General features: G+C 41.2%; 1 protein-coding gene across 15 annotated transcripts in view; it reads left to right on the top strand.

Moving 5' to 3' along the window:
• The first annotated feature begins 421 nt into the window (after positions 1–421).
• Positions 422–9,176, top strand: part of LOC125457523 (disks large homolog 1-like) — a 406,012-nt gene continuing 397,257 nt past the window's right edge. For 12 of the 15 annotated variants that reach the window (XM_059651158.1, XM_048541837.2, XM_048541849.2 and 9 more), the window contains exons 1-2: positions 423–1,447; positions 1,696–1,827. In XM_059651158.1, coding sequence (XP_059507141.1) covers positions 1,429–1,447; positions 1,696–1,827 — 151 coding nt within the window. In that variant the 5' untranslated portion in view covers positions 423–1,428. Of the gene's footprint in view, positions 1,448–1,695; positions 1,828–9,176 lie in introns of all 15 variants that reach the window. The other 3 variants (XM_059651157.1, XM_059651153.1, XM_059651152.1) reach the window with 1 other exon arrangement.

The following is a 9,176-nucleotide window of genomic DNA, read 5'->3' as shown; positions in this document are numbered from 1 at the left end:
TGAGTTACGGGGCAGGGTGTTGGGGAGGGACGGTGAGTGAGTTACGGGGCAGGGTGTTGGGGAGGGACGGTGAGTGAGTTACGGGGCAGGGTGTTGGGGAGGGACGGTGAGTGAGTTCTGGGGCAGGGTGTTGGGGAGGGACGGTGAGTGAGTTCTGGGGCAGGGTGTTGGGGAGGGACGGTGAGTGAGTTACGGGGCAGGGTGTTGGGGAGGGACGGTGAGTGAGTTACGGGGCAGGGTGTTGGGGAGGGACGGTGAGTGAGTTCTGGGGCAGGGTGTTGGGGAGGAACAGCACTGGAGTTTCAAATCTTGGGTGAGCTGCTCTGCAGCATCACCGCAGCCTTCCTTAAACCTGGGCCCCGCCCCCCGGTCGGCCTGCTCCCTCCTGATTGGCGGGCGGCCGGTCAGGTGGTGGAGATTCGCCGTCCCGGTCGCCATTTTGGGGGAAAGTTTGGGATTTTTCTGGCAGTGACTGGGAAGAGGAGTAGTAGCAGTTGTTCGCCGGGTGGGAGGGAAGCGGCGGCAGCGAAAGTTTGTTTTTGGTGGAATCCGGAAGAAGAGGAGTGGGAGAGTGTGTGCCGGTGCCGGTCCGGGGGCCCCACCTCTCGGGGCGGGGAAAGGAGGAGGAGGCGGTGGGTCACTGGCGGCGGTGAAGGACTACAACTCCACGGGGAGGCAAGAGAGCGCAAGCCCCGGAGCCTGTAACTCGCCTGACGGGGAGGCAGCCAGAGAGTCGGCCCCTCTTTCGGGCTGGCGGGGTGTGGGGCAAGGCCGCCGCTTGCTGCATCCCATACCGAGGAGAGAGGACACAACCCCCCGCCCCTCCAACTCTCTTTTCCAAGAATCAAAACAACCGACACCCAGCAAAGGGATCCACTGGACGACCCTGAGTGTTAGGGGCAGAGACCAGGACAGTCACTCTCAAGCTCAGCGGAGAGGATCCACTCTCCCCAGTTGGTCTCCTGCAGTCACCTTGAACAAGTAGGACAAGCGAGCAGTGACCGGGCAAGATAACCAGCAGAAACGTTCTGATCAGCGAATCGGTATTCCAGACTGGGCAAGAGGAGAGAGTCAGGATGTGGTCCTCCTGAGGCCAACACTTTACAAACCGGTCAGTCTACTTCAGGAAGGAAGGATTGACTGATATCGGAAAGAAACCAAAAGTGTCTCTCAAACAAGCCTAAGCCTGTTTTGAAAGGAAAAAAAAATTGATTGTCAGTGAAACTGATTGCACTAAATATTTACACATTTCCTTGAGTCGGAGCGAAAAGTTGGGATCCGGTGTTTCTGGCAGTTTATCGGGACCGTTTGAAAGCGCAGAAGAAAAGATCCTGTCTCCGGAGACTCTTAGACTCCGGAGGACAACTTGGAATTGAGGGAATTACCAACTGGGAGCTTTAACCTGTGAAGGAAATCTGAAACAGGAGGATGCCGGTTCGAAAGCAGGGTGAGTTTCAGCATATTAAATTTTGCAGAAACATTTTAATAAAAGTTTTTAAAGTCCGCTAACACTTTGTATTTAGCACCATTGCCACGAACTTTAAGACGAACCGATTTTAACGAAGGATATCTTTGTCATTTTCTATCAAGTGCTAAAAGCTGGGCAAAGATGTAGTAGCTCCAGGAGTTGTTACGGGATCGGTCCAGTAATGATCGTTAAATGTGTGATTATTTTTGCCCCTTGTCTCTGCTCAGATGCTCAGCGAGCTCTGAAGCTCCTGGAGAATTACCGTGCCAAGCTCGGCAAGACTGAAGACCGTCAGCTCCGTGCCTCCATCGAGCGAGTTATCAATATATTCCGCAGTAATCTCTTTCAAGCATTAATAGGTACGTACATAGACCGCTCGATATCTAGTCGTCTTCTTACTTTTTGAGGTTAACAGCAGCGTCGGCCGATGAGAGCTGTTAAAATACCAATGGGTTGTTCTGAACATAAGGACTTAAATATTCTGGACAGAGAAACAGGTTTGACGTTTTAACAACGCGGGAATGCCTTGGCTTTTCTATATCCGATTACGAAATCATTCTTTCTCCTTAAGCTGACAACCTGTTGCCTTGCGATTCTGTGAATCACGGAGAGGCGAGAAAGCGGGAATAGTCGAACAATGTAATTGCGAATATTTGACAGACGTTGTCGCGTCATTTTAAACCCCGCAACACTGAAATGAATGCCAGCGCCAGTGCAGCATTTCTAATGAACTCTGCTTATAGTGTTGAACGATCAGATTACAACTTGATGTCAGTGTACATGATGCGATTCGGGAGCAGTTGGGCGGTGAACAGGAAGCCTTATGGAGGAAGGGGCGTGATTTATGAATGTAAACAGTTTCGGCTGTGTGCGGCATCTGAGTTGGACACGTGTGGAGGTGGTACTGAGGAAAGTAGATACCGAATCGGTACGATATGACATTTTAAGGAAAACCGTATTGATAACTACGGATTTTTAAGTGGAAATAAGGATAGTGGGAGTTGCGTTAAAATTCTGGGTGTCAATTTAGATTTTGCAGAGTGGGAAATCCTTTTCTGATTTCAAAACTTATTGACATTTTAATCAGAAGTCCACACTCTTGTTAGAGAATAGTGCAGTTGATTAAAATCGTTTTGATGGGGAGGAAGTAAAGATAATATTGTAAAGAAAATGATCCCTCGACATCAGCTGTAACCTAATTTGCGTTGAACTTTAAAATACATAATTAAAATAATTGATATTTTATTCATGTGGGATGTGAGCATGCTGGCAAACATATTTATTGGTCAAGCCAACACTACTTAATGGTTATTAGTACTGATTTCAGTGATATGAGGCACCTTTTCACTGTTATAATTCTATTAACAAAATAAATGTAAAAGGTCCAGTGACCGTCAAAGGTTAATCTTTCAAGTGTTCAGTAGCATACCACTAATGCAAATAGCTCTGACAAACTAAGGTTGTGTTGTAGTATTGAATTGTCATTGTCAACAAGATGATACTGGTATGTAGTAGGTCTTATTGGTTATCAGAGGTTTCAAATGTACTGTGTATATGCGATCCCCATCCAAGTACAAATTTAACTACAAAGAGAGGCAAATGATTGAAGTATAATGATAGTTTAAGTTGTTCACACATAAACTGCCTGTCTGGATAGTAGGATCCTCTAGCGTACGGATTAGATCCATCGGGAAACCTACTGATCTGCTTGCCAGCAGCAAAGCAGTAGTGAATTTTTGAGAAGTTGTGCAGCTAGCGTTTTTTTCAATGATTTTTGTTTTGTCTAAATGGCAAACACATTGGGCTTTTCGTAAAATAAGAAATATTCCATATAACTGATGTCTAAAACATCTGTACTTTCTGTTGTTCCCCTTAATACCTCCCCATTAAATACCTTAAACCACTATCGTCAGCTGCTCAAGTTGGAACTAATGTCCGCACACGTTGTGCATCACTTTTTTTCTTAATCTTTTTGTACGTTTGTTTGCTTTCTCCCTTTCCAAAATTCCTGTCTACTCTCTTGCTGAGATACTGATTATATTAGGGCTGGAAACACTCCAAACACCTCAGTGACATTGGATGCATCTTTCATAGTGTAGTTAAGCCTCATTAATATTTGTATGTACACGTTTACTAGGAATGAACTTTTGATAGTGCCTGAGCATGGAGATATTACTTTTTCTACCTTATTTAGGTTGTTGAGGAAAATTTTGGGATTTTACCCCTAGCCCAGCTAAAACTGACTGACTAGCGTAGAATTTCTCCAGAAAGTGCATGTAAATAGACTCCAGATGATAGTGACATGAGTTTGTTGTAAATGTGTACATTGATTTTTTTCAAAAACTGTTTCATTAGAAATAATTGAAATTTGGTTGTGCAGGAAATAAAAATAAAGCTGAAACGATTGTTTGGATTAACAAAGACTTATAAATGGTGTGCTGCACATTATTAAAAGTTGAAAGAACTGTTAATGCTGTAATTCAGAGACAAAAGATAAGCTCAGCAGGTCTGGCAGCATCTGTGGAAAAAAATATTGTAGAGTTAACGTTTTGGGTCCAGTGACCCTTCCTCAGAACTGATCGTACCTACCATCCCACCAGCATGTACATCCAGAAGATCATCAGATGTCATTTCTGCCACTTCCAGCAAGATGCCACCACTAGACACCCATTCCCCTGCCCTGCCCTGCCCTGCCCTGCCCGTCTTCCGCAAGACCATTCCCTCTGGGACATCTTGGTCTACTGTTTGTTCACATGCGTACACACACCACCGTCCCCTGTAACCAGCGAAGCTGCATCACCTGCCCGTATACCTCCTCCACCCCCACTTTCCAAGGACCCAAATATATCTTGCAGGTGAAGCAAAACTTCACCTGTATTTTCCAGAATCTAGTCTACTGCATTTGCTGCTGACAATGTGGTCACCTCCGCACTGGGGAAACATAGCATAGACTGGGTGACCACTTCGCAGAACACCTATGTTCTGCTCATAAAAAAGACCCTGAGCTACCTGTTGACTGTCACTTTTAACACACCACTCTGTTTCCCAGCTAACAGCTGTGTCTAGTTTGCTGCAGTGTCCCATTGAAGTTCAACGTAAGTTGGAAGAACAACACCTCACTTTCTGCTTGGGTACCCTGCAGCTCTCTGGACTTAATATGGAGTTCAATAATTTTAGGGCCTAAATTCTCCTGTGTCCTAGGCCCCTAGCCCCCTACTCCACACACCAGGCCTTGTTATCACAGCCTGCCATTACATGCTACCTATTGTTGGCCACTAACAGTCCCCATTAACAGCTGTTCACTCTCCAAGCCAGATCGTTATTAACTCCTTTGTCTGTCCTACTGTTCTTCTTGCTGTCTTGCTCTCTCGTTGACTCCCTACCTCTCGATTTTCTGCATATAAACTGCAATTTTCCAAGCTGCCATTCGTTCTGAGGGAGGATCACCGGATTCCGAAATGTTAACTCTGATATTTTTATTCGCAGAATGCTGCTGGACCTGCTGAGCATTTCCAGCAATTCTGTTTTAGCATTGGATCTGTTGACTGCACAAGAGAATGGAATTGGATTTGAGAGGATTACAGGAGAGCATAACAACGTTTACTGTAGGAACAGAGACTGAAACAAACGGCAAGGACAAGATTATGTGAGGACTTGAAGCATCCTAGGGAAAGGAATGCAGTGATAAACTCAGTATTAAAAACTTACCTATGGATGATCATTAATGTTAAATTTCAGCTGTTCATGTGTAAACCATTTAGAGGCAAGTTTTTGTTTGTTATATGCAGATACAGATGTAGATTATATGGAAGTTAAGTTTTGCAATGCCCAAGTCAGTACAGTATAGTTTTGGTTCCACTGCCCTGCGGTGCACTCGTCCTTCCTCCATTGCTACATCACCCCCAAAAAATTAAAATTATTATAAATATGTGCTGTAAATTTGCAAGATTGTTGCATGAACTGATGACTAGTTATAAAACAGTATCTTCTTTTGGGTATCTTGTTTTCTCACTTGAGAGGAAGAGGCTATGAAAAGTTTCTTAGTTTTGAAAATATAAAGACTGCTGCTAGATGGTTGGGGGTAAATTTTAATGTCAGAAAATAACTATACCAAGTAAATTTTCTTTTTGTATTAGTGTTTGAGGAAGAAATATTTTGCCATTGGGGCTAGTTAACATAGGGGTCAAAGTAATAATTTCAGCCAAACATTTAGATAAGTTACTTGGGGCCAAAGGAAGAAAGTACAATTTGTTTTGCATTGCTCCAGTCAACAGAAAAATAAAGAAGTCAATAAATTAAACAAACAATATCATTAATGTACTTACTTTTGAATGTTTTGGATAATTGGTATTTCTTTAAAGAGTTTTCTATTGCAGAGCCATTTTCGTTACAAATAATGTAAATTGGTTTAGTGTTGGGGGTGTCTTTTGATATAAACTACCAGTTATAATGGAGGTGGGGAAAACGGATGCTGTTGATTTGAGGAAGCTGTTTATGGGTTTTTTGTTTTGATAAACTAAAGAATACAGCCTTATTTTTGTATCATTTGGGCTGAGTGGGAGAACTGTATCCACGTTGTACCTTGAGGATTTTTTTTTAAAGTTAGTGATTTTAATGTTTTTATGTGCCACTGTAAGCCCAAATTAAATTTTTTTGAATTAACTGAAGGTTTCCTGTTGTCTTCCTGAACTGTCAATTGACCAACATGCTTTGCTCCAAAAGGGAACCAGCGTATCTAACTTTTTATTGTGGGTTGCACCTTTGCATTCCTCACTAACTTTTCCATGCTCTGCCTTTCAGTAAAGAGATAATGCCACCCACTGTGTGTTCTGTTAGTCAAAATCCAGGTCTTAAATCTACAAAATGAAAAAAAATTATGTGCAAAAGTCACTTATTTCTTGGCATTCTTCCAATAGACTAATATTTAAGTCCATTGATACCAGGTATGGATTTGGTCCCAAGGACCTAAAATTTTAATAGTGTGATTCTTGACCTTTCCTCAAAATAGAGGAATAAAATCACCAATGGTAGAGGTGTAGATTGAGCGATTCTACATATCAGTAGAATGGAGTGCATCGAACAAATAAAATGTGGGATAAGTGGAGAGTTTTCTTGTGTGCTATATTTGTCAATGCTTCCCTTGCCTTGCCCATAAAATTACATTGAGTTCACATTCATTTGACTTGAACTTTTTGGCAGGGTTGATAGACGCCAAATCTTTGCTATTTATAGACACATTTGTATAACTTTAGAAGACCTGTTTGCTTGCTAGTATGAATGTGTCTGTTTTAGAATATGTGTATTAACGCTCTTTAAACTGGAAATATGGTTTTGTAGGCAACATTAATCTTTGCATCTTCAGCATTTTATCAGGGTAGTTGCTATCACCATTATAAACATCAGTTATAAATGCAAGAAATCTCTAAACCAAAACAATCTGGAATGATCGTTAAGAAAAACAAACTAGACAGGGTCATTTAGTGAATAAGTCAGTTGAATAAAATTGATGAATTTTAGGTCAATTATCTTACTTAAAATGCAAATTGACAAATGATGGAAGTTGGAACATTCTGTAATGAACCACCTGTTGTAATTGAAGGTGACGGATAAGTCTTGGTAAATTGTATAGCAGTAATCCATTAAAGGTTTCAAGCAATGCTATTTTTATTGCAAAGCTAAAGGTATGCAGTTGGACCCTTAATTGGACTACAGCTTTCAATTTTCTGATGGATATCTGCTTATAATGAAGTTGTGATTCGTTTTAACATTTATTCTTACTATTGTGGTGTTGCATTTCCGTTTCTATTCTGAATATGCTGCATGACATAGGACCAGAAGGTATGTTGATTTTTTCTGCATTATCAGGTTATCGTTTGTATTAGGAATTTTCAAAACACATTCAAACAGCAGACAGTGGAATGTATGGTGGGGTCCGTTGCCAATGTGCTTTTATTGAATAGTTGGCAAACTTATTGGAAAATTCTGAGAGAATTCCACTGTTGAGTTTGAGCTTTGCAACCTTAACTGTTCCATTTGTTCTGACATAGTTTAGTTGCTGTTCTTTTGGGAGGGTGAGGGAATAAGTGAATTTTTTGTTTAATAACTACTGGGAGTTCTAACTTGATTATAATGGAATGATTTCTATACTGAATAATTACATTTAAATATAATGCATGATTAAATGATGCACAGCGTTTGCTTGGTTTATCGGGAAGTGAAAAGCATTCTATGTATGATGAGATGTGTGCTTTATTTTGTGTGGAGCTGGAGGAACACGGCAGATCAGGCAGCATCAGGAGGAAAAGGAAAGCTGAAGTTTCATCAGAAGCTGATCAGAAAACATTGGATTAGTAGAAAAGATTTAGCAGTTGAACTGAGTCATGAGCAGGGACAGATAGATAGTCTTAGTGACAGAGGAGATGTGGAGTCAAAAGCTCAAACACTCTGCTGCAGCAATATGTTGTGGCCAGGAAGAGCTATCTAATTAGTCCTAGTGACTATTTCTTCTGCATGACTCTGCACTTCTTTTTACTTAAGTGCACATCCAGTTCTCTTTTAAAGTTTGGAAAATAACAACCCTGAACAAAGTCTCTTCTTTCTCACTTCAAAGCAACATTATTTTACTAATTAAACATCGAAAATATATGTTCAGTTAAATTATAGTAAGAGATTTTGTGCCTTCTAAAGCAAGGCATTCACGTTAAAAATATATAAATGCACGTGATAGTGTTTATGGAAAAACAACAAGTCTGTTAAGAGGCTGCATAATTCAAAATGAATTATATATGTGGCAACCTTTACCAAAACTCTGACATCCCTAGACTGGTGTGTAAATTACTGTCAGAAAATGAGAGTACAATAAAATAGAGCAGAGGAGATAGCAAGAACGGCAGTTGCTGGAAGTCGGGAGTCCTGACGAAGGGTTCCAATCTGAAGCATCATCTTTTCTGTTCTGCCTGATTTGCTTAATCTGGTGTATTTCTCCAGTTCCACACTGTATTGGCTTTGACTTCCAGCACCTGCAGTTCTTGCTGTCTCCTCAGCTCTATTATTTGACAGTAATTGCACACCAGGTTAGGATGTCAGAATTTTGGTAAAAGTTGGCAATGTATATTTTGAATAACTTTGAATTATAGAGCCTCTTTATAGCCTTGTTTTTCACATTCATTAATGTGAATAGCTTTAGAAGACACAACATCTCTTATTATAATTTATAGGAAGAAGTGACTCCATTCAGGGATGTTATTTTCCAAACTTTAAAGGGAAGTGGATGTACACTTAATGTACAGAGCTATGCAGAAGGGATAGTCACTAGGACAAATTAGATAGCTCTTGCTGGCCATAATGTTTGGCTGAAGCAGAATGTTTGCAACCATGTCACCCTATTTGAGCTTTAGACTCCACTTCTCCTTTGTCACCAAGGCCATCTACTTCTAACACTCTGTCCTTGCTCGTGCCTCAGCTCAACTGCTAATTCCTTTCTACGAATGTTTCCTGATCAGCTTCTATCCTCTACCCCCTCAAGTGAGTTTATAGCCTTGCTGCTAAAATCCTAACTTGCCCAAAGACATGTTAATCTGTCACTTGTATGTCTACTGACCAAGCAATACCTCTTGTTTTAAAATTACCATCCTTGTATTCAAACCTTTTGCTTCTTCCCACCTGTATCCATCTCTGTAACCTACAACAAATCTTTAGATCTGTGCTC

The sequence above is a fragment of the Stegostoma tigrinum genome, chromosome 14, assembly GCF_030684315.1.
Source record: "Stegostoma tigrinum isolate sSteTig4 chromosome 14, sSteTig4.hap1, whole genome shotgun sequence".
Lineage (NCBI taxonomy): Eukaryota > Metazoa > Chordata > Chondrichthyes > Orectolobiformes > Stegostomatidae > Stegostoma > Stegostoma tigrinum.
This window is presented reverse-complemented; position numbering and strand designations above follow the sequence as displayed.